The sequence below is a fragment of the Ciconia boyciana genome, chromosome 22 (genome assembly GCF_034638445.1).
Source record: "Ciconia boyciana chromosome 22, ASM3463844v1, whole genome shotgun sequence".
Lineage (NCBI taxonomy): Eukaryota > Metazoa > Chordata > Aves > Ciconiiformes > Ciconiidae > Ciconia > Ciconia boyciana.
Genome location: NC_132955.1, coordinates 6,079,610 through 6,107,590, shown reverse-complemented (window position 1 = coordinate 6,107,590; position 27,981 = coordinate 6,079,610). Strand labels below are relative to the sequence as shown.

Sequence of the window (27,981 nt, the reverse complement as noted above, 5' to 3'; positions counted from 1 at the left end):
CTGCTTCAGGCACGGGCGCTGAGCCATGGCTTCACGCCCTCACCCAGCCTGAAGCCCGGGGTGTGCGAAGGGCTCCAGGTCGCAGGAGAAAGCAAGAGACGGCCCCGCCGTGCTGGGGTTTGAGCAGCCCCTGGGCAGTGGTGGTGCTGTGACACCCCTCTCCCTCAATAGCCACCCCCCGCCTCCCTGTCCCGCTGCCGTCCCACACACCGAAAGCTGTGTGAACCACCCCAAAACACGACGCTGCAGCCAGGATCCACCCCAGCGCTCCAGGCTGGGAACAGAAGCCAGCCCTGGGGCCAAGCACAGCTCCTGCACTGCCCTGCAAAGGGCCCAGGGAAGAGGTGAAGGGAGGCACTGCAGCCTCGGGAAACGAGGTGTGAATAAACGAGAACAGCAAGAGTCAGCCCTCAGAAATACTGCTGCTGGGTCAGGGGAAACTGAGAACGCAGGACAGGTGGGAGGGGAGCCCCCACACCGCACCACCGGGCACCGCAATCGCTAACCACGACATTCACTCAGACAGAGAGGAACCCACTTCTTGGCCAACCAGTTTTATTATTCAAGTCCAAAGATAAAGCAGTTAGATACTCACACTTGCAGCAGCTAGTTAAACAGGAGGCACGACCCTTTAATCAGCGGTGCTGAAAGCAGGCGATGGGGACAGGTACCGTCAGCAGCTCAGGACCGCCTGCTGCCAGGCGCACACCTCCCCAGCGAACACGGCGGCCAGAGCACAAAGCAACGCAGGAGCGAGGCACGCCGGTTCCTCCTGTGCCCCCGAAAGCGCTGCAGGTCCTCCTTCACACTCAGTTTACAGAAATTAGTGTTCTCCTCTCCAGAGGCGGGTGATGCCGTCACGAACGCGGCTGGAAACAGAAGGTAACAAGCCCTTCGGGGTAAGAGAAGCGCTCAGCCCCCACAGGCGGCTCCCGATTGCAGCTGTGCCCGGTGAGAGCAACCAGCTTGTAAACCCAGCGCATCCAACTCGCTTACAGCCGCCCAGCACTGAGCCGGCGTTAAAGCATTCGCCCTGGCAACCGCCGTAGAAATAACAGTCGACGTTCACCCACACAAAACATGGGGGAGCACCATTTTCCAGCTACCGGCATAAAGCCTTAAAACAGCGTAAGGACTTGACCGATTTGCTACCGCTCTGGCTGATGCTCAGATCAGCGTGGCGTTTCCCTTACCAAGAGCCCATGGGTGATGCAGTCTCATAGCTGCAACTCATATATATTTCATAATGTTTCCTTTCTCTTGCTGCAGAACAGCGCTTACCCTCGCTGCGGTCAGCTCCAAACCCTGCTCTCTCAGCTCGGCCAGAACGAAGATGTAGCATTGTTCTCGGCAGCATGAATACATGTATTTGCAAATACATTTTTCAAGGCTAGTGTAAATAAATTCACATTCGCCCCGCAGCAGCATGTCCTTAATTACAGGTCAGGAAGGGGCTCTGCTCTGTTCCCAAATCGTAACACACTGTTGCTGCAAATCAAGGCCGGCAGGACGCAGCCAGCTTGGAAGCCCTCTCCTACATCTTGCTTTGCTTCACTTGAAGTGGTTAGAAGTAAAAATCAATCGATTTAAAACACGGACATAATCACTTCACCATTCTTTGGTACAGACATTGGCCACAATAACCAACTGGGACATTTGACACCACAAGCACATGGCACACTTCGAATTTAAGAGGTGCTTGAAATCTCTTTTTTGCTATGTAAAAAAAGAAAAGGAAAAAAAAAAAAGGAAACGCTTCCAAAGAGCCACTTGCCAGCCACGTGCCCAGAATTTCTGCTGCTTTTTAAACACACACCATATTCGTCATTAATTTTATCCCTTGAGAGTCCAACTGGAAAACCCCAGCTATCGCTTCCGCTCGCCTTTTTGTGTCCTTTTCTTCTCCTTCTCCTTCCGCTCCTGCTTGGCTAGCTTATCCTTCTCTCGCTGGAGTTTATCTTGCTCTTTTTTCTTCTGGAATTCATCTCGCAGCAGCTCCCGTTCCAGCTTCCTGGCATTCAAGACATCCTCCACGTTTGTGTTTCGGAACAATGCTGGCGGTGTGTTAAGGGCAGACAACGCTCTGACTGAAGCCGCACAGCTTCTGCTCTGCAGCCATATTTTGGAGCTCTAAACTAGAAACTGGCTTTATTCTACCTCCCCCTTCACCTTCTGACTCCCGCTTCTGCTTCCTCACCAAGCAGGTAAGGAATTTGGGAATAAGAAATGAGGAACGGAGAAAGAAAAAGGAATATCTCTCTGTTTTTCCAAATAGAGAAGTGATGTAAGAGTAAATGCACACTCCCTAGAAAAGGATTTTTCCGAGAAAAATCAAGTTGCCTACCAGTTCTTACAAATATATAAAAAAAATTGTAAAACCTCTACAAACCTAAGAAGAAGAAAACCAATACATGTGGTACAGCTTCCTCGAGTGGATTCACTACAGCTGTGTGTACGACATGTATGTTTTTCCATATACGTACACATATATGTACGTAGCTGCAGACACTGTGATTACAGCTGACTCCCCGGGGACAGGGAGCTGATCGCCCGCGGGTGCAAGGCACTCCCTCTAGCTTCCCAACGGTCCCGGCTAATGGGATGGGAACGGTGCCGCACAGCGCTGCCTGGGGCAGCTCTGCCCGCCCCGCCGGCCATGGAGGAAGGCTGCAGACGTGGGAACGGATGAGGCAGCTCACACCAAGGATCCCCATGGTCTCGTGTCCTCTCTCCTGCAGCGACTAGTGGCAAATGCTTTGGGAAGAGCATCAGAAAGAGCGAGTGGGTGTCTCCTCTACTGTCTCTTGCTCCTAACCATCAGTAATGTAGGGACAAGAATAATTTCGGTTTCACTTTTTAGTTATGCGATAAAAACCTGCTTCCATCTTAAACCTGCCTGCTGGTGAGCTCAAGGAATGTCCCAAATTATTGTGTTGAGAAAAACGTGGGATAATTGGTCCTTGTTCACCATTAAAGTTCAGCTGCACCACAGCCTCAAGAGTTCCACGATAGTTTTGTTTCTGTTGCACTTTTAGTAATTCCCGATATGATTTACCTCTCTGGACACCAGTTAGCATTAAGCTGATGTTCTGGGAGAGTTATCCTTATTAATAGCATGTTCTATGAAGCTTCAGAGAGGGTGGAAGAGGGAAGAAAGGAAGGAAGGAACGAACAGAGGACAGAAAAGAGAATGACAGGACCAGTCTCGGCTGTGCACATGGGGCAGGGAGCAGATGGACCTCTAACTTTTATTACGAGCAAGGTCAGGCTACCTGAAAAGAAAAACGAATCAGCAAACTTAAAAGGTGGCCCTAAAGAAACAGTATCAACACAGATAAGGAAGGATGGGAAACTCACCGTGGAAGCTGCCTTCCTTCCAAAAACCCTGGGTCCCTGAGAACTCAAAGGATACATTTTTCTGCTCCAATATTTACTGCTGTCGCAATCGATCCGTCCTGTTCATCCTCACCAGTGAGAGAATTAAGGAAATATGGACATCAGTAATGAACTTGTGCCTCTATACACTCACACTTAACTCAAAACATGTCAAATAATTTTATCAAGCCACAAGGAAGAAGCTAAACACTCATGCAGAGACCAGGCAAGCGCAAAACCCCACGTTCAGCTCCCTCCTGCTGCTCGAGTGCCAGGTACGATTCCCTCCTATTCAACTTTGCTCTTCAAGGAAGAACTTGTTCTTCAGCACTACGAAGAGTTAACTTTAAACTCTCCCACTCTACACATATTCTCTCTAAAAAGGATCTTTTCAGCAGATTTCTCATCAGAAAGCAAGAGAGAAATTCAGTACATTAACTACCACGCACAGAGTTACCAGGAGGTGATTTACTCCCCTTCTGCAACACACCTGGATTGGGCAAACCTTACCCAGCGAAGCACATGTTGGTGGGGAGTGTGGAAATGGTGGAGAAACATCCTCAAAGGAGCGTCTGCTCGTGGCACTCCACAAACTAGGAGCTTCCATGCTTTCTTCCATGGAAGAAATTTTATTTTATCATGGAGAAGGAAGACTGAAAAGTTTCTCCAATCCTCCCCACTAGACACTGCAAAGCTGGAAGGGTGTTGTTTTAGGAGATTTTTAATAAACATTGTCCTTCAAAGCACTGAGTCCCAACTGGGTCAGGAAAAGGATATTCCTCCTCATCCGTCACGTTGGCATACTGGGCCAGGAGGGCAGCTTTCCTTTGCTTCTCTTCCTGGGAGACCTCCTTTGGCTTCACCACAATCTTGGCCTGCTTCTCCATCATGCTGGCGATGGCTTGGACCTCATCTGGCAAGGAGAAGAGTCAGCGCATCAGTCAGTCCCTGCAGACATGGCCGTGAAGTCCCAGCTGACAGATGCCACCCGCCGCCACTTCCTACATCTGCAGTCCCCAAAAGGCACCGTCCTGCTGTCACAGGCTGTGTCCTGTCTGCAGGGAGGCAGCTGTCGCTGGGGACAAGTGCACCGAGCTAAAGGGAGAAGTCTCACCCCAAAATATCCCCCACCCTCCCCCCACGAGCCTTCTCACAAGGTCACTGGTGGTGCTGTCAACATAGCGAGCCGGCCATTTTTGGGAATTCAGTCTGAGGACTGAGAGAGCAGGAGCTGCTGAAGAGCCACCGAGGGGATGGCTCAGGCCAGTGCAGCGTCTGATGCGGTGATGTGACACCGGCTTCTCCTCGCGAGCAGGAATTCCCCCGTGCTGCGCACAGCCACGATCAGACGCTATTTTTCCTGGAGCAAGGGATGTTTCACAATGAAACTTTGGAACTGGTAAGACTCTTGCTAATGAAAATCCATTTTACTCCAAATTGCATTATCTTCTGGTTAAAAGCAGCTAAATACGTTTAACTACATACTTAAAACCACTTCAAACAAATTCTGAAAACCCGAAGAGGCTGACCAGTTTAATACTCTTTCTTTTCTACCTACCTAGGGACACGAACAGCTGATTTACCTTTTAACACTGAAGTTCTGCTGCCCGTTTCTTAAAAGGACATCTGGGTTTTGACACCAAATTTTTTTAGTTTGTTAATAACTTATCCTCAGGACTCTGTTAGTCTAAGTAGATACTGATTTCATTGGGGATTTATCCTTTTATGGAACCACAGTGAATTAAATCCTTGCACTTCTAACAACCTAGACACATACTGCTACCTTCTTTCTGTGACGAGTACGAAAAATCCCTGCGGGTAACCAATGGTATGAGCAGGAGGAGCCCAGCAGCAGCTCCAGCAATTCCAATCACTTGTCCCCAAAAGACAAATTTATTTTATTTAATGCACAGAATAGCGTAACTTTTCCCTATCCCCAGCCAAAGGCAAAGTTAGGCCAAGGACAGGCTTCAATGAATTTTTGGGGAATGCCACTGAACACATGGGTCAGCTGCCTCATCTGTAAAGAGGAGATGAGTGATATTCGTGAAATGCTGAGATTTAGACAAGAAAAGCGCTATATAAACGCAGGCCTCACGATAAGGGCTCACTGGGAGAACTATTTCCAGAATGCCATCAGTCAGTGACAATAATCTGTTTGCAACCAGAACCAACAAAAAAAAGCAAAGCAAACAAAAAGCAGGATTTAGCCAAAAGGGATGTTACATTGTCACGGGCTACGGTTAGGTCCGTGCAGTTGGAAGATTATTAATTGATCCATGCAGTATGCTTAAACCAGCAAAATCTTTCCAGCGTATGACTTCATTGTACTCCAGAGCTCTGCTCAATGACCAGAACAAGCCTCCCCTGATGAACAAGAACAAGACAGAGGTCTTCACTCCCGAGCCAGCAGCTGAAGACGAGGGATGAATTCAGAGAGGGTACAAAGAAACGGTGGGACTATATACGTGACTGGGAAAGAAGCAGCATTAGTATAGCAGCAGCAGCCTCACACAGCTTCCCCCACTACAAGCTATTATGGAAAAAAAGGACAGTTTTAAGAGAAGATTTTAAACGAGGACAATAAGGATGCTTTCCTGATGTGTACTGGGGTGAGCAGCAGCAGAAGGGACAGCACAGCTCTCCACGGGTGCAGTTGTAGTTGTATAAAAACACCTGCTTTCCAAACGAGCATAAACTGAAGTAGCATAGGCATTTTATACTGTAATAACTGCATCTACCATCAGGCTGCTAGCTGCCATTGCTACATTGTTAGCATTGTCAGAGAGAAAGCCCTAGGTGTTTTGTGAAAGGAAATTGAAAAAATCCTGCAGAAGAAAAAAAAAAAAACCACAAAACTTTTCCTCTTTTCCTCTGCAGGATTATAAGCCCAAAGAGCAGCAGAATGTTAGGGACAACCAAAAGTGAAACTACTCATCCTCATTTCATATTTCAAGACAAAACAGCAAATAAGCAGCAATGGCAATGAGAAGCAAGTCAGATCTGCAAACATATTAGCAGCATTGTTTTTAACTCCTAACAGGACGAACACACAGTTCTCATCATGGAAAGGCCCTGCAAATTACTCATACCAGGAGGAAGGCACACCGAGCAGCAACACTACCTTCTTTTTTCTCTTTGGCGTCAACAATCTGAGATTCAGACCACTTCTCGACTACTTCCCTGCAAACATCGTTTAAGAGATCTTCTTCCTAGTAAGGGAAAAGAGACTTCTCAGTCTTGAAACAAAGTTGGTCTGCTTTAAACAAGCATGAATCAGATATGAAAAGTACCAGCTGCAAAGAATCTGAACACCCAGCAATAAGCTCAAGTGATACAGCTTTTTGCACAAAATCTATTCATTAAATGCACACACGGGACTTTTGTTAACCTGGGATCAGCCAAGTCATGCGATGCACTTACTTGTTGACACAGCTCAGGACTAGAGAATGCCTTGACCCACCAGGCAAACACAAGGTGTCAAGGCTGCCATCCAACAGCTCCGCACCACGCCAGGCGATGCCAAATCACCGCAGCAGTTTACTTTTTCACACGATACAGCTCTAATGACACACACTGGTTTCACAGTGGCTGGCTCTCTAGGTGCAACAGCCCTACAAACACCAAACAAAGGCAATCGGGGTATCTTCGCTCTAGAAATCTACTGCCCAGCATCGTCCCTCTTCTTGAGCAAGGCTGCAGAGAAGCTACACAAAGGCCACCTCCAAGCCAATCTCACTAAAGCAAATAAATGAGACTGGATAAAACATGGGTCAGGGCCAGTACAGAGCTGAAACCACTTTGGTGGTACTGAGAGACCATCTTCTCCCACCAGCAGGGATATTCTTGTCCCCCTTGACCTGTCTGGAGCATTAAACACAATCTAGAGGTGGCCATGGAATGCAGTCACACTGTTGTTCGTTACTGAGGGAGACAGGAAACGCACCCAACCAGCAACAGGGCGGTGTTCCCATTGCCAGATCCTTCACTTGTGGAGCTCCGCCGTGACTAGCTCTCGCCCCAGTGCCTACGTACAGCTTCTCGGGGGACTGATCAACACCAGAATTCAAGTTCCAGCAGTAGACAGGTGACACACTACTCTACCACATCTCAGCACATGCGGTCACAGCATTTCTGCAAGAATTGCCCAATCTGTGAGTTCAGATTACAGAAGCTGAATCCAGGCAAGAAACATGATCCTGACAGAAAAGTATTTTTAAGAGTTACAGCCAGGAGCACTTCACTGGGAAGATGTATGTGTACAACGGGCAGGAAGTTTCAATATTTTTGTATTTATTTTGCTCATTAACACTAAATTGGGTTTGCCCACAGCTTAGGAAAAACCAGCAGCAGAGAGGCAGAAGGGCTTGAGGAGAGCTGATACCAAACAGAAACAAGCTGGCCAGGGACACCTGAGGAACAAGCCAGCTGGGACTGGGACATCCCCTTCCCCTGCACCTTGGCAGGTCTGGCCAGTGCACTGCAGCTGTTAATGCTCAGGCTAGATCCAGCACTGCCTGCAAATCCTCGCGGTCATCCTGCTCTCCTGGGGCAGCAGCACTGCACTCAAGCAGGGACAAATCAGGCAGCAAAGCAACGGTGACCTCTTACTAGAGCTGTTCTGCCAGCCCTGACCATCGCCTACCCTGCCTATTCCAAAAGCTAGCTCTGAGAGGCAGAAAAACTGATAAACACTGCCTAGAAAAGAATTTCTTATATAGGTGTGTAGGAACCAGACCTCCACTGTCTGCCCCTTTCCCCACCTTTCACAGCCAGGCATGCAGTAATGGGCACTTCAAAGATGAGCGCAACAAACCCCTGCGCACAGACTTCCCACCAAAAAGACACCAAGTTCACGATCCTCATCTTGAAAACTTGGGCACTAGGTACCTAAAAAAAGCACCTTCAAGTTCCAGGACAGACTGTCACTGAAAAAGTTACCCATCCAGCAGAGCAAAGCTCACCTGCATGGGGGACAGCAAAGAAGTTGAGTTCTCCACAGCTGTGGGACAGACGAGGAGATAAAAACATACACAAAAATCTCTCCACCTTTTGCTCCAATACAAATAAAGAGCAAATCAGAATAAAGTCCTCCCACCCCAATCCTACAACAGCTAAGCACAAATTTCTGCATGTTACAGGCAGATGGCAGGAGAACCGACACACAGCAATACCACCACACAAAGCGGCCGAGCACCGAGATCATGAGCACAGTTCAGAGCCATACACACAACTGAACAAGGTCCCCGGGCTGGGGAGGAGACGCTACAAGGACAAACACACGGGATATTCAAGGTGATCTGCAAACAGAGAAACAGCAGAAGGACGAAGGGTTTGCAATTCCCACCAACATCAGACTCCGTTTTAAGAAGTCAACATGCCTTTAACGAGAGTAGATCCAGAGGACAGGATGATGCCTAATCTGCTAAGGTCAGGTATAAGAATGGGTGGTTTAAGTCTGGAAGAACCCACTGACCCTGCTCCCACCAGGAGAAGACACTGAGATCCTCACAGGAACACAGGCTGGATGAGCAGACCAGCAATGAGGATGATGTGCACAGAAACACCATGTCAAGTGCCAGTCAGAGGGACCCTGCCAGCCCTCAGACACACAGAAAGTCATGAAAGCATAATGAAAATCGGCATGCTTCAAGGACACAGAAGACATGATGGTTTTTAAGTGCCAGAAACACTCATAGTAAAAGGATCCTCCTCAACGGATGGGCTCCCCTGAGTGCAGGGAATACTGGCCCACTGGAATCAAGGCTGGCCAAACGATAAGCAACTTTATATAAAGCCAGGAGAGAAGGCTGGGAGAGACATATTCCCTGGGTGCCTGGTTTCAGTGTGCAGGAGGAAGAAAATCAGGGAAGTGATGATAAAGGAATGGCAGCAAGCGGGAAGGAAAATGAACCGTAGAAGACTAACAATAATGGCAGAGACCTACGCGACCTTCTAATGAGTGTTTGAACAATAAGAAACAAATTGGGTATTTGTGTATCAGTGGAGCAGGCCTATGAGGGGAGAAGAACACAAAAGTGAGACGTTCTAGCGATCCCAGAAACGATGGGAAAACAGCCTTGGAGCTGGAGAAAGGAAGAAACGAAAGACCAAGATGACAGCACATGAACGGACACGAATGAAGAACAGAAAAGAAACATGATGGCAGCCTGGGTGAAACTAAACCATTATGGAAAGAAGCAAAGAGAATTTCTGCCACACAGTGCAGGCCGTTTGCTGTAGCACCTTTCCGTCTCACTGCGGTCTGGATGCAGAGCTCTGGCAGAGCACTGACCTCTGTGCCTCTGCGAGACTCGCTTCCCACGTATAAGAGCAAACACCACTAATAGTGGTGGACTGCAGAAAGCTGAGGGTGCCACCACCAAATACCTTCACCTAGTAGTCCCCAGACAAACAAGAAATGATGTTGTTTTAGAGGTTAGTAAATACAGAGAAAAATTAACTATGGAAAATACAAGTGAGTGGGATTCTGTCTGGTTTAAAGAGAAGAACTGAACAGAAATAGATCTTGGTTCTAAGTTCCTTGATTTGAAATGGTTACGTTTGAATAAACTCAGGGAACTAATGCACGACATTGTCAGGACTGAGGAACCACGGACACGAGTGCAGAGGTCGCCTGAAATTTATTTTTGTGAGGGTTGTCAAAAACAAACAAAAAAACAACCTGGAATTTGTGACTAGAACAAAGAGAAAAGGCTTGGCAAGAAAGGCCCCAAATTAACCAGATGAAAGGTTGCTTCAAAAGTCAATACAGAAGTAAGCATAGAGTCTACAAAAAGAAAAAAACGCACTTACTAAAAAAAGTAATTAAAAAGTTTGAGGGTTCAAGAGGCAAAAAGGTTTTAAAAGAACTGCAGAAACATCAAACTGAGTTTGAAACTGCAAACGAAGCAGAAGTCAGCTGCAACTGTGACACAAAAAAGAAAATGAAGAGAAGACACGGGGCTGTGGTGCAACACGTACAGGATAAAGACAGCCCAGAACTCAATGAACAGGAAAACCCCGCACCGGTTCTCAAACCAGGCAGCAGCGCATGAGAAGGGTAACTCAGCACTAAAGAGAAAAGGGGAAATATCAGAACATAATGCAGCCCACTGCGGGGCAAGGGACAGCCACCGTGCTACGTACCTCCAGAGCTCGGAAAGAGCACGCACAGCGAAACGCGAGGCCCACCCCAGGCTTGCGAGTCTGCAACCGGCACGGTCAAGGATCAGACACGGGCTCTGCCTTTGGTGATGAAATGAAACAAGTCTGGTAATTACAGGCAAGTTAATTAACCTCAGCTATTTTAGAACAGCATTTTCCAAAGACATTTTGCTCTGCCCCTAACGCCAGCAGGATGCACTGTTTGCTTCTCCTATTATTTTAGGCACAAACCTACACTGCCACAGTTACGCTTCTTTTAGAAACTACCTTACTGCTGGTGCCCCAGGGTGGGGAAGGGATGGTGGAAGGCAGTGAAGAGGTGCTCTGTCTTTTAGGAAAAGCAATTTAAAATGGCATGCAGTCGGTGAACGGAAGGAATTACATGATGCAGTCACCTATGATAACAAAAAGCTGACTGTAGCCACCAAGCCCCTTGGGGTTTTGTGCTCCTATACAGACATTTTGGGAGGAAATCAGCGATAGCCATTGAGCAGACTGTTAATCAACAGCAGCGCGCACTCACTATTTAACGTTTTACAGTACAAAACATCCATTTATGCAACATCCTGAGATACAGATACTGTAAAAATCCTACAGCCCCCAAAGAAGATAACTATTGAAGAGAAATTCTTTCCTGCGCTCTCCTAACTTTTTCCCAGAAATCTGGCAGGGGAGAGGGGAGCAGTGCCCATCCCCGAGAGCTCCAGCCTCTGCCCACGCAGGGCTGGCAGCGCAGTTAATCTCTGTCCCAGCTGGGAGACGGACTCCAGCTCCAGCCTGATCCAAGGGCCTGACTCCTGGAAGACAACACCGTGCTGTGAGGAATGAGATCTGCCGGAGGAACGACGACCATCTAACACAGCTATCGTTTAGCTATTCTAAAGGATTTGTCGTTAAATATCGCCCCTTCAACCACACTTGGGCACTACCAGAAAGCCACCCAGCTCACAGGCTGTGTCCTCCACACAGATAAAAAGCGACCCTTTTCTTCCCGCACGCGAACAGCCACGCTCCACAGCGGCTGCCAAAGTTTCCGATCAGCCTCAAAACTGGCACAAACCCCCTCCCCAACAAACAAAAAACCCCAAATAAACTCCGAACACCTGAAGGGGCGAGAAAGGCTCGCGGAGGGTCCAGAAACGCCTCCGGAGGTGCTGGGGACCCTCTGGGGAAGGCGATTATCCACCCGAAGGCTTCAGGGGAGCGATGCCCCCGTGTCCCCCGCGGCTCTCCACGCCAGCCCCCACGGAGCCTCCGGGCCCAGCGAGGCCGCGGCCGCCCGACGCCTCCTAGGGCTGTGCGTGAGCCCCGGCGGGGAGACAGAAAGCTCAGGGGCGCGGACCGGGCGGCGACACCCGCCGGAACCAGCCCTCCCACCCCGGGAGGCTCGTCCCGCCCGGCGGTGAGAGGAACCCCCCGGCCCGTCCCTCACCAGGCAGGCGGACAGGACGCCGCGCAGCGCCTCCAGCCGCTCCTCATCGCTCTCCTCCTCGCGGAGCAGCCCCTGGATGTAGGCACCGTAAACGGCGCGGTCGAGGCCCAGCGCCTCCAGCCGCGCCGCCAGCCAGGCCGCGAAGCCGCCCGCCGCCTCCTCGCCGGGCGCCGCCATCTTGGAGCAGCAGCACCGCCGCCGCCACGCATGCGCACGCGGCCACCCGCAGAGAGAGCGAGGGGGGCGCGACGGTGGCCGCGGAGGACAAAGTTGTGAAGGCGCCGGCGGGAGCGCGGCGGCGCTCAGCGGATCAGCCCGTCCGTGCCCGCGGACAGACAGCGGCGGTACCCAGCGGGGCGGCTCGCCGGTGCCCGCGGCCGCGCCCCGCTGCGCCGAGCGCCCCGCTCCTTCCCCTCAGGACCGGCGAAGGCGCTGCGCCGGCTTCGCGGGGAGCGGCGCGTCCCTGCGCGGCCGCCGTAGCGCCGCCGTTAGGGGCGGAGCGGGCGGGAATTTAAACGGCGGCGGCGTCTCCTCCCCGTCTGGGCGCCATGGCGGGCCCGGCCGCCCCCCGGCCTCTCCGCGGGAAGTCCTTCTACCTCGACCTGCCGAGCGGGCGGAGCGCCCGGGAGCTGGCGGAGGCCATCCGGCGCCTGGGCGGGGTGAGCGGCCGCGGCGGCTCCCGGGGCCTTCCCTCGCCCCGGCTCCCTCCCCGCTCCCGGGGCCGCCTGCGCCGGGTGACCGGCCGGCTGAGGCGGCCCCGTCTCTGTTCTCGCTCCGTTTCTCCGTCTGCTCTCTTTTTTTTTTTTTTTTATTATTGTTTCCTTATCTTCCTGGTTCCTCCCGGTGCTGATTTGACATCGTAACGCATCCGCCCGGCTCCCTTTCCCGCTCCCCGGTGGGCCTTGCCTCACAGCTGGGGAGCCCCTCGTGGAAGGAGGCCGCCCTCCGTTGCCTGCCGCTTTCCTCCCCTCGCTGCACCCCGTCGCCTCCCCGCTGGCTCTTTCCAGGCCCCTCATGGGGCGCTGGGCAGCGTGGTCCAGCCCGAGTCCGCCTGTGAGCAGCTGCTATGAAAGCTGCCCACTCGCTCCTGCCTTCCGGGTGGTGGCAACTGGTTGCCTGGCCATGGGAGCGCCTTCCGGGTGGTGGCAACTGGTTGCCTGGCCATGGGAGCGCCTTCCGGGTGGTGGCAACTGGTTGCCTGGCCATGGGAGCGCCTTCTGGTCGGTGGTAACTGGTTGCCTGGTCGTGGGGACCACCTTTTGGGTGGTGGTAACTGGTTGCCTGGTTCCCCCTCATCCCTTACAACAGCCTGTGGCAGCTTAATTTTTTAGTGAAGTTGTGGGACTTTCAAATGTTTCTTGGAATTCAACATAGGGTAAAGTAGGGTAACGCCAGCCAGGTCTCTTTTGTCATGTAGCTGTGTGCTTTTCTTGTGGCTTTCCCAGAAAAGCTATCTGGACCCTTCCCCCTGGGAAGCTGTTGCTTGGGTAGATCTGTATGGCATTCTTCGTGGCCTCTCCAGATTTCCTTGGTGCTGATATTGCTCACCAATTCCTTATATCCTCTCCCAAGACCCTTCAAAAAGTAGCATCACTTCAGTCGCCCAGGCTGGAACTGAGGACAGGGGCTGTGCCCAGCAGCTGGTCGTTCATCTGTTTCATCTTTCAGTTTCCTTATGACTCTTAAGTACAGTTTGGTCCTGATAGTTGTTACTATTTATTTTCAGATTGTTTAATCTCTCCGTTTGAGGTGGATTTCTCATGTGCACCCCAAAACTTCCTTAAATCCTTCAGTGCTACACACTGGTGTAAAATCTTCATTTAGCTCTTGTCACTGCTGCATCTCTGCCGCCAGGATCATGTGTTGGCTGCATACACATGGGGGGAAGCTGCCTTACACTTTTTTCCCTCCTTTTAATCACACCTTCATGCTGAACTTGCTGATTTCTTTCTGTCCTGCCCTGGATGTGCCATCAACACTCAGGGATGCTCTCCTTCTCATAGCATCTCTTATTTAGCTGTGCACCTTCAAGTCTGAGAAACGCTTGCTCCCAGCAGTCAGTTATTTCTCTACGCAGCTGCCGCACTACTTGGAAATAACGTTAGCCTTTTGACTGTCCCTCTAGCTTCTTATTGGGCACTGTCTCGGGTCACTTCCCTCTCCGAAATGTGGTCCACCGGGAGTGGAGTTCTCATTCCTCTTGCTCCTGTGGAGATACTGAATTCAAGTGCACCATGGCCACCATCTGTAAAACAGCTCTTCAATAGTAACACCCAAACCCAGGCCCTTGTTCAGGACCACATTAAGAGCATTTTATGACCTTGGACTTGCATGTGGTGTCCAGAGCTTAGCCTTGATGCAGGGCTGATGACAGAGCATTATTTGGACAGGGAGATTTTGATTTACTCTCTTCTGTGCTTGCAGCCCCCTTGGTCTCCTGTAACACGAGTCACCATTGCAGGGCAGCCTGCAATGTCGCTTGTGGCACTTCACACAGGCGGGTCCAGGATCTCGGTCCACAGGGATTCTGTAACACAGCAGAACCAGCTTGTTCAGCAGCCGCAATTTCAGACTGCTCTGATCTTTGGCTTCCTGTGGGCTTCATACCTGTGTCTTAGTGCCTGATGGCTGTCTGCCTTCTGCTGAGTTTCTGATAAGCCTACTGTTAGTATCCCAAATTTTGGTTTTCCACCTCTTCCTCAGACTTCTAGCTTCTATGCAAAGGGGTGTGAGTGTGTTCTGGCTTTCTAGTTCCCTGCTGTCCTGTTCTATGTGGAGCTGCTTGTTCCAGCTGTTCACTTCCTACTTCATTTTGTTAAAATTTGCTCTCTTCTGAGAACAGAGCTCTTCCACACTGATGCATGACATCCAGGGCTGTTTTCTCACCTATTGTTTGGGGTTTTTTTTCTGAAACCATTGTTTGAGTAGATAATGGTAGACAGCATCATGGAAGTCTCAGTCTGACGGTTCTGGTGATTATTTGCAGTGTAGCTCTAGCGTGTGCGCTCTCTGCACATCACAGAAGGATCTCCTCTCCTTCTGTGAGACAGCAGTAAGGACTGGAAGAAGGAACTACTTGTAGAGACTAGTACTTTCAGCTGCCCCTTATCTGTGTGTGGGATGAAGATAAAGGCAGTAGTTCTTGCTTAGCAGGACTCTTTCAGCTCAGTTGTTGGATGGTTTCAGAGCTGCTGTTCTGTCTCTTGCTGCAGGTGACTGAAAGCTTCCTAAGCAAAGAAGTCAGCTACGTGGTTTCCAGCAGCAAAGAAGCCAAACGGGACAAAGCCAGGGCTCGGACCGAGAAGCGAAGCAATGTAACTTCAGAGGATGCGAAAGCCACGAGCCCACTGCCTTCTACCTCCAAAGGGAACCATACCAGACCTCACCAGAAGGCACCAGACACTGTAAGAGCTATAAAGGTTTAGGCCACCTCAACGTTTGTCCCAAGGGATCTATAGAGTAGAACCTGAGACCAGAGTTGGAAGGTAAAGTTGTTCCTGCCCTGAGCAAATACGCTGTGCTTTTTCTTTTTTCCCCTGGTCTGGCCGTTCAAATTCGTACCGATGTTCCTTGTGTCTGTGTATCATTGTCTGCTCAAATGTGCATATCACAGCTTTGAGCTAGTAAACAAAGAATATCTACTCAAATGGCAGAGGAAATAGAGGGCTTGGCTGGCTTCCCAACAGAATAGGCAATCTGTCCTGATGCAGAGGTGTGTCTAGAAAATCCAGAGAAATGTAAACAAGTTAACTGTTGCAGGCTCTGGATGTGCGCTCACAGGCACTGGTGGGGCAAGGCCATTGTAACCTGGGAGGAGATCTACAAGGGCAGCTTGCAAGAAGGGATTTCTCTAGGTCCTATTCACCCTGCCAGAGCTGGCCTTTCTGGTCAGTAGTGCTTGTGGCCAAAGCTCCAGTGTCCTGCATTGAATGCTGGTGTCTGCTGGAAGCTGTGACTGTGGGGAGAGCCTACTGCCCCGGTCTAGGCCACAGGCATCTCTGCCAGCTGGATCTGGACCACCTGTGGGTGGGAAGCCTGGGCTGATGTCGGGTTTCACTCAGTCATGGTGTTTGTTCCCCTGTCCTTGCTCACAGCGTTATCCATTTGTCTTACAAAAAGCTTAACTTATTTGCTGAATACATTGGCTTGCAAATGAGGCTCGGTTCCCAGGAAGGGCTAGCAAGGATGTTCCTAACCCCTGCCAGCATGTTGGAATGTGGCAGACAGAGTTCCTGAGCTAAGTTGCTACTTCCTCTTGGCTCACTCTGGAGTATTCACTGTTGTTCAATAAAAGCCAAGCCTTGGCTGAACAGCTGCTTAGTGTAGACCTAATGGGTGCCCCTGCAGTTTGCATTCCCTGGAAATGCTCAGTCCTGCTGTCTTTGAGATGAAGTCTTGGCCAGACTCTTCTTCCCAGCAGAGAGCGGGTATCACTAGAAATCATTCTTAGTGGACAGCCACGCTGTCCTCAGCTTGCCGCTGCCTGGTAGCTCTTTGCTTTATCGTAGTACTTGGCTTCTTTCTCTGCAGGCCCTGATCAGCAGGGGAAAGGAACTGCTGCAGAAGGCCATGAAGAATCAGGTAAGCAATGTGTGGATGGGCTTTTCTCTAGCTGGGTATGTCCAAAGTACTGCTGAGCAGTGCAGAACCAGTGCCAGCCACTTCTCCAGAGCCCCTGCCTGCTGAAGGGAGCAGATTCTGGGGCTGGTAAAGGTATGAGGCAGTTGCTTGTGGCTCTGCAGAATATTGTGTAGTGCTCCTGGGCACTGTTCTTCACAGAGCTGTCTCATCCATCCATGTTAAGTACTTCTAAGGCCTGTCCCAGTGATCTGGGTGCTCAACACAAGAGAATTATTAACACAAGACCCATTGTTAGATGAATTTTTAGCCTAGAAAGAACTAAAGCCACATAGCTGGAGCAAAAGGCTCCCCTGCAGTCCTTTCACTGGTATCACAAGTGGTCAAAAGAATCTCAGTGCCCACTTAGAATCTCATGCTATAGCAGGGATTAAAAATTTGACCTAGATGCTACTGTTAATTTGGGGTAGATAAAGCATGAGTTCGAACCTTTTCTGCTGTGCCCTGATTTTAATAACAGCTACACAAAGGTCTGTCAATCAGGCAACAGGAAAGTCTCTCCAAACTAGATTTAGAGCTGCATGTGCTCACACAGCCATCTCTGCTTTGAGCTGTACTTGCCAAACCTCTCTGTTTGTACAGGACACCTGCAGCGGCAGCAGTATCCTCGCCAACGCTCGCCTGTGGGGAGTCCAGATCTTGCATGTGGATGGTATCCTTCTCTGTAGGCTGAAATTTAGCTGTTGGTAATTAGTGATTTTTGAGACAGGTGGAGCAGAAGTGATGTAATGAGTATGGTATAGGACAAGGAAGAAATTGCGAGCGATAGCTGGTACTTGACTGATGCTGTCCTGGCCATGGCTAGGTAGATCTGCCCTTCAAAAACCAGATTTCCTTGTACAGAACATGCTACTGTTATGTTTACAATAGCAAACACTAGATATGTTGTAATATACTGAAGCTGTAATATTAGAAAATGTTAATAGCTTGGTCAGTGCATTAATTTGTTCCAAAAACACCATTTTTGCTAATTGACCGGGAAGTACAGATCATGATAATGGCAGGATTTGGTCGTTTTTAATTAGGAAGTGCTGATGTTTGAGGACCTGTGCTGGAAGGCGCTTCCTGTCTCAGTGATGAATGGGGGGGGTGATGGGAAAGGCAGATGGTGAAACTCTGATTCTAATAATAGGTCTGGAGTAAAAGGTTCCTGAGTGTCCAATGACAGTGACATACAGCCGTGGCCGAGCTTGTCTGGATGCGTGATGGAGGCTCTCGCTGCTAGTACACGTTCCTGAGCAGTCAGCTCTGCTGATCCACAGCGGTGTTGCAAGCCTGTCAGGGCTTTCAAATGTCAGGGTCTGGTCTGTGTGCTGCAGAATTCCTAACAGTGTCTCAATTCTACAGAGACTTAAAGCCAGCCTCCAGCTCTGCTAAAGAGCAAAATGGGGTGCTGCCCCTCAAAGCACTCTTTCTTGGCTGCTTCTTGGGCAAATTAACTGTGTAGTGGTGATGCTCTGCCAGGTGATGGCAGGCTCAGGTGCTTCGTGCTTTTCCGCGGTGTGGATGGGGAGTTATGCTTGTGCTGCAGTCGGTGGAGGGGAACAGCTCACCTTCTCTTGTTGAGCTATGGCTCTTTGACATCCTACCTGTGCAGAAATGTTGTCATACGCTCAACAGCTGCTGTGTGCCGTCTCGGGAGCAAGGAAACAGCGCCAGAAGACAGAGGTAACTGACCTAATGCCAGCCCAATTTGAGGTGCTCGGGATCCCTAGGTAGCTGTAAGCAATCCTTCTAGCTCCTCTAGTGCTACTGGGCTTGTAAGCAGGATGATCTCCTAGGTTTTCATCCAACACTGAGCAATCTGGTGCTTCTGTTTATTGATGGATATGTCAAAATTCAAAGAATTTTTCCTTTTATAAAGTGTGGGTAAAAACAGATGAGAGTGAGGCAGCTGTTAGTTATCAACCTCATCTGTAGCACAGCTAATACTGATTTTGACTTGCAGGGGATTAAGGGTAAAATGAAGATCATATGCAGCTAGTACACTGGCTTTCTGAAGTATTTTTTAATACATTGGAGAGGTCAGTGAGAAGGTGGGGCATAAGATCAGAGTGGCAGCCTGTATATTGTATTTAAAGTAACTCTAGGTACCTTGGGAGACAAAATATCAGGGGGAGGTGATATAGTCTCTGATGCAGGAGCTCTGAAGTGGTGGGTGAGACTGCTGTAATCTTGCTTTGCTGCTCTGGGATCAGTAATTACAGTTCTGCCTGTGCTGGTTCCCATACTAAATATGTCACTTTTTTTTTTCCTTTAGGCAAAATGCTTTGCATCCGGATCAAAAATTCGCAAAGGTAGGCCTGGAAGCTCTGCTCCTATCTACACTCAGATGCAGAGCTGCTTGAAGAAGCCTCATTTAGAATTTGAAAATCCTTCTGAAACTTCAGACATCCAAAACGTGCTAACTGTTAAGGCAGTTTCTCTTGAATGGATTTTGTAACTCCTTGTCTGAGTCTGTATTAGGAGGCTGCAGCTAGCTAAGGATGTTATGCCTTTGATTTCAGGCAGTGTTTTTAAAAATCCCATAAACCATTTGCAGCACAGCTCCCAGAATCCCGAGGCACCTGAGAGCTGTGTTGCTGGCACTGCACATTGCATCCACTGGCTCAAATGAAGTTTCGAAGAATAATGCATCCTACGGAGGAGAGCGTGTTCCTCACAACCCACTCACTTCTGTTAGGCTGAAATGTACTGCTGAGACACCAATCTAGGGATAACACTTCCAGAGGAGGAGGCAGGGGGGAAAAACCAGGTTCTCATCTGCAATTAGACAAGACTCAATTGTGGTACTGAGATTGGCACTGGTGACGTAAGTTAATGACTTGTTTGACTTTGCTTGTTGGAGAGCGAGTGCCCAGTAATATCTCAGAGCAGACTCCAACCTGGATTCTGTGTGTGACACTTGGAAGATTATTTTCCAGTTTAGGAGGGGAGGTGGTGAAAAAAGGCTCAAAGCTGTTGGATAAGGCAGATTGTCTGCTGCAAGCTCAGAGCTCTTCGTTGTGGCACACTCTGAACCTTGCCTGGGGACTTGTGGTGACAGCTGAACCGTTTGTCACTGTTCAGCACTCTGCCGTGAGATCTCAGGACCTGTGCACCAGTCTGAGTTTTATCTAGGGCCCTAAACATGGCCTTGCTTTCAGAAGTGCTAAGCATTTGGCAGCATTTACATGGAAAAATTGATCCTGTACTTAAATAGCTACTTTAGTGACGTAACAGCACATTTGATGCAAGCTCAGGATGAGGGTCGAGGAACTAACTGGTGAGGACAGGTGGACTCAGCCTTTCTGGAGAATGAGGTTTAAATTTCTTTGGAGAAAATAGCATTCAGTGCCAGGATTGCCAGAAAACAAAACACCTTGCCCTTCAGAGGCAATAAGGGAGGCATGAGAGGCTTGGTTTCAGGGTCAGGCAGATGCCCTGTGGGAACACCCTGGTGTTCATTTGTTTCTTAACCGGATCTGTACTCAGATTTCCACGCCAAGCATAATGCTACCACTTGCGAGTTGAACATACCTGCTAGACAGGAGGGACCTGGCAGCCTCTTCTCCCAGCCTGGCTCTGAAAACCTTTTCCCTGAATGCACAGCTGAAGCTTTCCTCTGCTCCCTTAATATATATTATGCCTCTTGTAGGAAGCATAGCTGCTGTTTGCCCTCCTCGGGGACCAAGCAAAGGCCAGATATTGCTCTTGAGTGGTGTTCTCGTGCCAGGCTTGGCTATGCAGCATGTTGGTTTGTCTCCAGCAGCTCTTCCTGCTTTGACTTAACTATCCTGGCCTGAGCCATTCTGAACTCCAGGCTGTTGGGTAAAGGTAAAGGGAGAAAAAGGTGCTGGAAGGGTTGATGCAGAGCTCTGTGCTTGTGCAACTGCTGCTGCAATTTGTTTCTTATAAACTTGTCTCTTGTGCTTGATGGCATGTTACATTGAGGATGTGTGACAGTTTTTAGGATTTGAGTCAGAATTGGAGGCTTGGGCTTAGGCCACTGGCTAATAAGACTGAGTAGACATTAAAGATGCAAGGGGCTTAGCTGGATGGTCTTTCAAAGGTGGAAACAGTCCACGGTTGGGCTGCCTCTGGGGTTTGGTCACCCTACTGAATACTCTGGAGGTGAGGGCTGTTGTATGTTACCCAAAGAGCTGTTTTGGCTGCGCTTAGCCATCGCTTGGCATTCACAGGTGTCAGAAGTACTGGTGAGCTTGGCTCTGTAGCCCAGTTCTGTTGGGAAATTAATGAATAAGTAGGGAATTTGGTCAGGGCAACTTCTAACCAGCTTTCTTTCTAGCAGGAAAATTGAAGCCCCCTTTTCTGAAGGTTGAAGACCAGAGCAGGTAAATGAGGTTTTTCTAAACATCACAGCCAAACTATATTAAAACCTCAGGGGCTTCCAGGGAGGGAATCCTTTACCTGTTTTATTTGCACATGGGGCAGTGAATATTCTGTCCACAAGGCAGAGTGTGGCTTCTCTGTTACACACTGGGAAGTTGACACTCTCCTAGAGGGAGGCAAATGGAGTTTAGAGAAACAAACTGGGTGGCTCATATGTCAAGGGGGAAAAAAGGTGTTAAACGAGACTTGACAACTGAGTTTACTTCCTTGCTCGGATTCCGTGTTTGATCCTTGGTGGGTCACTTAATCTGCTTGAGCCCTCTGAAATGAGGAAGGAGATTGAAACACATGAGGTCAGGGCCTGTAACTTGACTACAGTATCCAGCACAAGGGGATCTGATCTTGGTGGTGTTTCTAACAACTCTGTAACTCTAACGGTATCGAGAGTGATAATTAATTATTCTGAAGACAACATTTAAGGCAGCTGCAGAGTCAAATATTAGGTTTTACATGCTGCATGCAATAAAGTGTGAAGAGAGAGATGCTGTCTGGGAACCAAAACCTTCCCATGCTGCTCTGTAGCTGAAAATACTGCACTGACTGCTGATGATGTGCCTCGGGGGCAAAAGGTGGGTTTTTAGCTGAGCCGGCAAGCCTGCCTTCTGTCCAAAACATCCCCCCCATCAGTGCCACTACTGAGAATCAGGTTTAGTACTTCCAGTGAGACATGGGAAATCTCTGGAACAGCCAAATGAAAGGACAGCGATGGCCAGTATCCCATCATAAATGAGACGGCACCTTGAGCCCCTCTGAGGGAGGGACAGCTCTCACCATGCTATCACTGCCAGAAGTCTGATGTCCTGGTCTGCTGCTTTCAGGCAATTCCGGCCCTTCCACCACCAGTTCAAAAGCTTTCCTGACCTGAACTTCCAGGCACCCAAAAGCTCCAGCCCGTTTGAGCCTCTGAAAAGCCTCTCGAATTCTTGCAGAGCCAGGTAGGTTGTAGCTCCTTCTGTGCACATTTTTAACCCAACTCCTCTGCTAACTGCTGCCCTGGTGGTTCCTGGGATTTAGAGAATCACTTGTCTTGTAGATGCAGGTGAAAGGAGCCCTGTTCTGGGTTAAACAGCTGTAGTTCAAAGGCAGCAGTGCCTCCCTGGCCCTTACGCAGGCAGCTGGGTACCTGCTGATGCTGTCAAGTGAGGGCAGGGCAGATCTTTGCTGTTACCTTGCAGGGATGTGGAGGGCTGTCTGATGCGCAGTGAGGGGGAGAAGAGCCCCCAGTCCACACCAGTCACTGTGCCAAAGAAAAAGAGGGGATTTTGTGAGTGCTGCCAAGAGACCTTTGAAGAGCTGCAAAAGGTAAAGGCTCCCCTGGGACCTGGTTCCTTGCAAAAGTTATGGGGGCCGCTCAGCGGCTTCATTAATCATGATGTGCCTGTTAACAGTACGAACCCTTTTGGAAGGAAGGCAGATTGCTATACATATAGCCTTCGTGGCATCTCGTAGGATCAGCCTTGTAGATGAAAGCCATAGTATATCTGTGCTCTGACCTCCTGGCCTGGGCAAACAATGGTTTTGAAGATTGGAGCACAACATGCTCATCTCCGGGGCTAGGAGAGCCTCAAGGATCATCCTGTTATCTGATCTGTAAGGTGGGAAGCCTATTCCACAGCACCTGGAGGCACAGGCTGATTAGAAAGGTGGGAAGAAGTTGTTGGGTTTTTTTTTAATCTCCTGGAAGATGCCAAACAATGTGGCTTTCAGAGCCCAGCCTTTAGTGATAGACAGTACGTATTTAGAGTCTGCATTTTTACTAGCTGCTGGGGAAAGCAGTAGGCAGCTGTTAGATATAGACACAACCTCCTCATCAGCAGGTGTCTATGGGAACAGAATACTCGCTGTAAGCAACCGGGGGTAACAGCATTGCCTACATTTCCCAAATCTGCTTCCAAACAACGGCTCTATCTGGTGAAAAGGCTGTTTGCCCTCTAGTCCGTTAGTCTGTTCCAGTCTGTGGGAAGTGGCTGTTACTGCAGATTTCCCTCCTGTGAAAGGATAGATGTTGCTAACAGAGCCTCTGCCACCTTCCAGCACCTCCAGAGCCCCCAGCACAAGCAGTTTGCACTGGACGACTCGCAGTACGCCCCTGTGGATCGTGTCATCTTGCAGCTCACCAACAACTTTGTGGAGCAGTCGGCCAAGTAAGTCTTTGAATTTGGTAAGTCCTGGAGCCGAAAAGCAGCATGGTGCTCCATGGCACGCTCACAGGAACAGCGCCCGAGTCTTCGTGCTGGTACTGGTTCCTAGCTCATGCCCTGTGCCAAGGAGTCAGCCAGCAGGAAGCAGAGGGCTGTGGCTGACTGTAGGATCAACCTGGCACCTGCCAGGCAAGGTTTAGATGAGCCATGGAAGATGTTCTTGTGTTTCTGTGGCTTCTCTGCTTCAGGGAACTCCCTGCAGACTTCTAGTGCCTCTTAAACTGGAAAGGGCAGCTGAGCCCATCTCTTCTATCCTCATGTCTGATGCAAACCCCACTGCTCTGGTAGCACTCCTGTGCCGGGGCTGTTGAGAAGGCTGAGAGATCCCTCATGCTGCCCGTCTCCTCTGCCAGCAGCAGTATCACTGCTGAGCCTCACTGGTCTAAAATTTCTTACTACCTCCTAAGCAAGGGCTTAAAACATCCTGCACTGCAGAAAACATTTCATCTTGCTGGGGGGAGGGTGTTGCTAGGCCTAGAGAGAGTGAGCATTAACTGATGGTTCTTCTCAGGGTGCTGCGGTCCCGCCTGACAGATGAATGCTTAGTGCCTCAAGCACAAGTTACTGGAGGAATTGAGATGCTGACAGCAGAGCTGGGAAAGGAAAGGCAGCAGCCTGAGCCGGGTGCTGTGGAACTGTTAATTGATACAGAGTATGATCGTGGCCTGAAGACCAAAGGATGTTCCCCTTGCCTGCCCAGGGACAGGGTCAGTAGTCCCAGAGAAGGAGAGGGGTTGTCAGAGAACTGCTCTCTGGGGCTGCCTGTTGGAGCAGGACTTACCAGAGGGGTCTGTGCTGCGTGTGGCACCACGGAGGGGTCTGCGGTGGGGGATGCAGATTTAGGCTTGGCTCCTGACCTGGGCTGGGGGACTCGTGTAGCGGCCACTCATGTTGGAGAGGCAATTGCTTCTTCATCTGAACCTCATAAACAGCAAGTGCTTGGGTCTATCAGCCATCTTCCACAAGCACTGCGTGCCTCCAGGAAACGCCAGCTCTCCTCCAGACAGAGCACCCAGGTGGGAAAGAAGCCCAGACTGGAGCTGGGTGGTGGCCTCTCTCCGTATAAGCAGACAAACCCAGTGGATGGTGGGATGGGTGTGCAGGATGCAGGACAGATGTCTGAGCCAGGCTTGCCCCTAAGCACAAAGCTCTCCAACAGACCTTGTAGCTCCCCTGGTTTGGACCTGTGCCCATGTGGGAACCCTGGGGACCCTGCATCACAGCTGGGTTCCCTTGAAGCTGCGTCTGTGGGCTTTGATCCCGCAGAGGCTGCTGCAGGCAGCACTGTTGGTGAGCGTGGCTGGAGCAAAGCAAACACGAGTTCCCAAGGGAAGCAGCTCAGAGGGGAGAATGAAAACACACCCAGGAATGTGAACAGTCCTGATCTGGAGAGCATGGTGAGCAAGACCAGCTGTCCTACTGGCCAGTTGCCCTCTCCAAAACTGCCGGTGGCCAAAGCCAGATGCTGCTCACTCTGTGTCAGAGCAGCAGAAAAAATAGCACCTGAACTACCTGACCTCCCAGGCCACAGCAGAGAGCGGGCTCCGTGCCCTGCGCTCCTTCAGCCTCTTCCACATAAGGCACAGGCTGATCACAACTTCAGCAAAAGTTCTTCTGAGTCAGACTGGGATGTCCAGCTGCTCTCCACACTATCGGGTGTCCAGGATGGCAGGATTCAGTCTGTGGACAGGGACTTGCTCCTAAGGACACATGTCAATGTGAGGGACAGTGGGTATGAGTCTCAGCTCTGCTCAGTCCTGAAGCAGAAGTCAGAGCTTGCCTGGGCAGGCAAAGAGGACAAGAACTGCTGGAACTGCTGCACAGAGACCAGAGGAGCCCCTTTCCCCATATTTGAGACCTTTTTTGGCAGCTGGACTAGTTAAAACCACCTCCTGGCTGTTCTCTGGGCCCTTAGCGGGAGCCATGAAGCAGCTGGGAAAGGGATTTAACAAGCCGACCAGGAGGTACAGCCGAGAGCTGGAGTGAGGACTGTCAGCTGCACAGTGGTCCCCAGACACCGCAGACAACCTGAGCAGCTCTCCTGTTGGGAACCGATGGGTGATGTGCTGGTCTCGCTGTCCTCGGCTGCGAGAGGGGCTGGGATCTTCCCTCCTCTCTGCTGGTAACGTTTAGAGCCAATAGCTTCCTTCTTGAACTCCTCCCTGGGCTGCTGACAAGGTGGTCTTTCTCTGGAAGCCTCTCTTCAGCAGGAATATGCTCTCTGCCCTTCCAGATTGAGAGCACGGCCTGTTCCTCCTCTCACCCAGTCCTTGGAGGTGCAGAGGCAGTGGAGAGGAGGGCCTTGGGGGTAAGATCTGTGTTCTTCATGTGGTTTGGGGTTTTGTTGGATGTCTTTGAGTATTTACAGATGTTTGTAACTGGTACTAAGTTGCTATGGGTTTTTTAGCAAACTTTTAAACTTTGAAATAAAATGGAAGATGAGATCCTGCTCTGCTGTATGCTGGGTGAAACTTCTTTGACGGCCTTAAGCACAGCAAACTCGAAATTGCATGAAACATCCATCTAGGGGCTAGGTGGACTGGGCAGAAGCCTTGCTGAAAAGGATCTGGGAGAGATGGTGGGCACCAGGCTGAACATGGGGCAGCAGTGGCTCTGGTCATATGACATCACCCCACACGTGGTTTGCCCTAGGAATGTGGTCAGCAGGCTCTGGGAAGCTGCTGCACCCAGTGCAGGGGCGGCCACGTGTGGGGTGGCCCCAGGTAAAGAGGGACGTGGAGAAACTGGAGAGCAGTCATGGGAGACTTGACCTCGCCTGGGCATGGGGCCAAGACGAGGAGATGGGGCTGGGCTAGCCTTGCCAGGAGGAGGCTGAGGGGTGATAACAGCAGGCTGTCACTTCTTGAAGGGCAGTTCCAAGTAGGATACAGCCACGCTTTCAGTGGTGCCAGGTGTCCCAGACTAGGGCTTCCAAAGGTGCAGGCTGGGAAAGGGAAAGGCTTCCTGCCCAGGAGGGTGGGACAGCCCTGGGCCCGACGCAGAGCAGTGGGGTCTGTCTGTCCTTGGAGATTTTCAAGCCCTGAGTGAAGGACAAGCATCCTCCTCCTTCCAAGGCTTGAAGCGAAGCCCTGAGCAGCTGGATAAGGTAGCCCTGCTGTGAGCAGGAGGCTGGACATGAGACTTTAGAGGTTCCTCCTGAGCTAAATCATTCTCCAGTGCAACAGCCAAGCTCCAGCTCTTCTTTACCTACGGAAGAAGCTATACAGGTTATGAGGGGCTGAGCAAAGCTGCTGCAGGAGCTGAACCACACCAAGCATGGGGCTTTGCTGTGGACATGTCCCTGTAGCTGCTTGCTGTCCCAGCTGAAGGATAATCCCTGGAAGAGAGGTAGAAACGGGCTTGGTGCACCAAACGGCCAACATCTCGGTGTGCTCAGGCTCCTGGAGGGAGCGACCAGCTCTGTGCCCCCCAGACTGCAGAGAGGGGTGACCTGGCCTGTGGGGTGAGCCAGGAATGGGACCCTCCTGGCACTGTGGTGGATGTGACCAAAACTCGAGGTGGTCAGTTGTCCCCTGCAGAGCCCGGGTTACCTCAGGGCAGCGTTGCTCAGTGGAGGAGGCAGGGAGCTTCCCCGGCGTTGGGAGATCAGCAGGGGGTGAGCATAGTTCTCCTTCACCTCTCCTTCCGTGGAGGGGAGAGGGAGCCCTGCTGCTGCCTGCCCCCTCCTAATGTTGACCAGTGACCTACATCATGGGGGTCCCTGGTCTTGGGGCCTGTAGGAGCTGCTGTGTGGATCCTTGGGGACCGTTTAGGCCTTGGGTCAGATGTTCTTGCTGGAGATGTGCTTGCTGTCATCTGGTGTAGACCCCCTCCTGTGAAGCACCTGTCCCCTTTGTCACTGTGGTCCTGAGGACCACCAGGAGAGTGCTGGGAGGGGCTGCTGACCTTGCAGACCTCCCTGCAGCGCAGAGCAGATGCTGGAGCAGCTCAGCTGTGCTCGATGCCGCAGGTTCCTCGTCTCGCTGTTGCGTTTGTGGCTAATTATTGCGTGGAGGAAGATGAAGGCAGCAGGTCGTGGCTTTGAAGCCCTGCCTGAGCTTCACGGGAGAGAGACGTGGGGCTGATCCGGGCAAGGTCTGCCCTGGAAGTGCCGCTCGGCAGCCGGGAACTGCTGCAGTGCGGCCAAGGAGACGATCGGCGTTTCGCCCAGCCTGTTTCCCCGTGCAGCTGTCTGACAAAACCAGCGTGGGAGACGCTTCCCTGCACGCGCGCGTGCCAGCCCCCGTGCACACGGGCTGGGGGATGCTGCGGGGTGGATGTGAGCCCCCCAGCCTGCGCGTGACCCCTCAGCAGCTCCTCTCTGCTAAATCCAGGCTGAGACGAACCTGCCCCCCTTCATCCTGGAGCTGCTGCAGGTTTCGGTTCGTTAAGGCTCTGCAAAGCGTTGATGATAACGAGGTGAGCGGCAGAGCTTGGGCAGGGGAAAGGAGGAGGGCTGGGGCTTATCCCCCTCGCTGCTCCCCGACCTCAGGCACGTCCCTGCCCTGTCCCGCCTTGTCCTGCCTTCGCTTCCACCTCTAAATGCTTCTGCCCCCGGCTTTTGCACGGCAGCGATGAAAACCAAAGCGGCCATTGTTAATGAGGGTGTCAAGGCGGGTTTTGGCGCGGGCGGGGAGGGGGCCCGTTGCGCTGCCGTGACTCACCGCTTAAAATACTCAACAAACTTCCCGGCAAGGCAAGCCTGGTGCTTTCACGGGTGGCTTTGAGCTGCAGAGCTGCCACCGGGTACCCAAAGGCTTTTGTCACCAGTGGGCA

General features: G+C 50.9%; 2 protein-coding genes across 5 annotated transcripts; one reads left to right on the top strand and one right to left on the bottom strand.

The window, feature by feature from the left end:
• Nucleotides 1-546: 546 nt before the first annotated feature.
• On the bottom strand, nt 547-12,194 carry CCDC43 (coiled-coil domain containing 43). Its single transcript, XM_072885788.1, has 5 exons — nt 11,975-12,194; nt 6,500-6,587; nt 4,153-4,288; nt 3,413-3,471; nt 547-2,054 (listed from the first exon to the last, which is right to left on the bottom strand). Exons 1-5 carry the CDS (start codon nt 12,149-12,151, stop codon nt 1,867-1,869), a joined length of 648 nt encoding a protein of 215 aa, XP_072741889.1. The 5' UTR covers nt 12,152-12,194; the 3' UTR covers nt 547-1,866.
• On the top strand, nt 12,051-25,642 carry DBF4B (DBF4B-CDC7 kinase regulatory subunit). Of its 4 annotated transcripts, none has more exons than XM_072885785.1 (11): nt 12,056-12,633; nt 15,187-15,378; nt 16,505-16,555; nt 17,195-17,264; nt 18,210-18,280; nt 18,873-18,909; nt 20,904-20,946; nt 21,823-21,939; nt 22,180-22,306; nt 23,039-23,148; nt 23,717-25,642. In XM_072885785.1, the coding sequence occupies exons 1-11, from the start codon at nt 12,523-12,525 to the stop codon at nt 25,086-25,088; spliced, it is 2,301 nt and encodes a 766-aa protein (XP_072741886.1). In that variant the 5' UTR covers nt 12,056-12,522; the 3' UTR covers nt 25,089-25,642. The 4 variants fall into 4 exon arrangements, with proteins under 4 accessions (XP_072741888.1, XP_072741886.1, XP_072741885.1 ...); XM_072885784.1 differs by having other exon boundaries at nt 12,057-12,633; nt 20,901-20,946; XM_072885787.1 differs by lacking the exon at nt 22,180-22,306 and having other exon boundaries at nt 12,051-12,633; nt 20,901-20,946; nt 23,717-23,769.
• Nucleotides 25,643-27,981: the final 2,339 nt, after the last annotated feature.

Coding starts and splice junctions, on each gene's coding strand:
- CCDC43 (XM_072885788.1), bottom strand. CDS start 12,151: ATGGCGGCGCCCGGCGAGGAGGCGGCGGGCGGCTTCGCGGCCTGGCTG. Junction 6,588..11,974: donor GCGTCCTGTCCGCCTGCCTG/GTGAGGGACGGG, acceptor TTCCCTTACTAG/GAAGAAGATCTCTTAAACGA. Junction 2,055..3,412: donor AAATATTGGAGCAGAAAAAT/GTATCCTTTGAG, acceptor ACACACCGCCAG/CATTGTTCCGAAACACAAAC.
- DBF4B (XM_072885784.1), top strand. CDS start 12,523: ATGGCGGGCCCGGCCGCCCCCCGGCCTCTCCGCGGGAAGTCCTTCTAC. Junction 12,634..15,186: donor CCATCCGGCGCCTGGGCGGG/GTGAGCGGCCGC, acceptor CTCTTGCTGCAG/GTGACTGAAAGCTTCCTAAG. Junction 18,910..20,900: donor CGGATCAAAAATTCGCAAAG/GTAGGCCTGGAA, acceptor CTTTCTTTCTAG/CAGGAAAATTGAAGCCCCCT.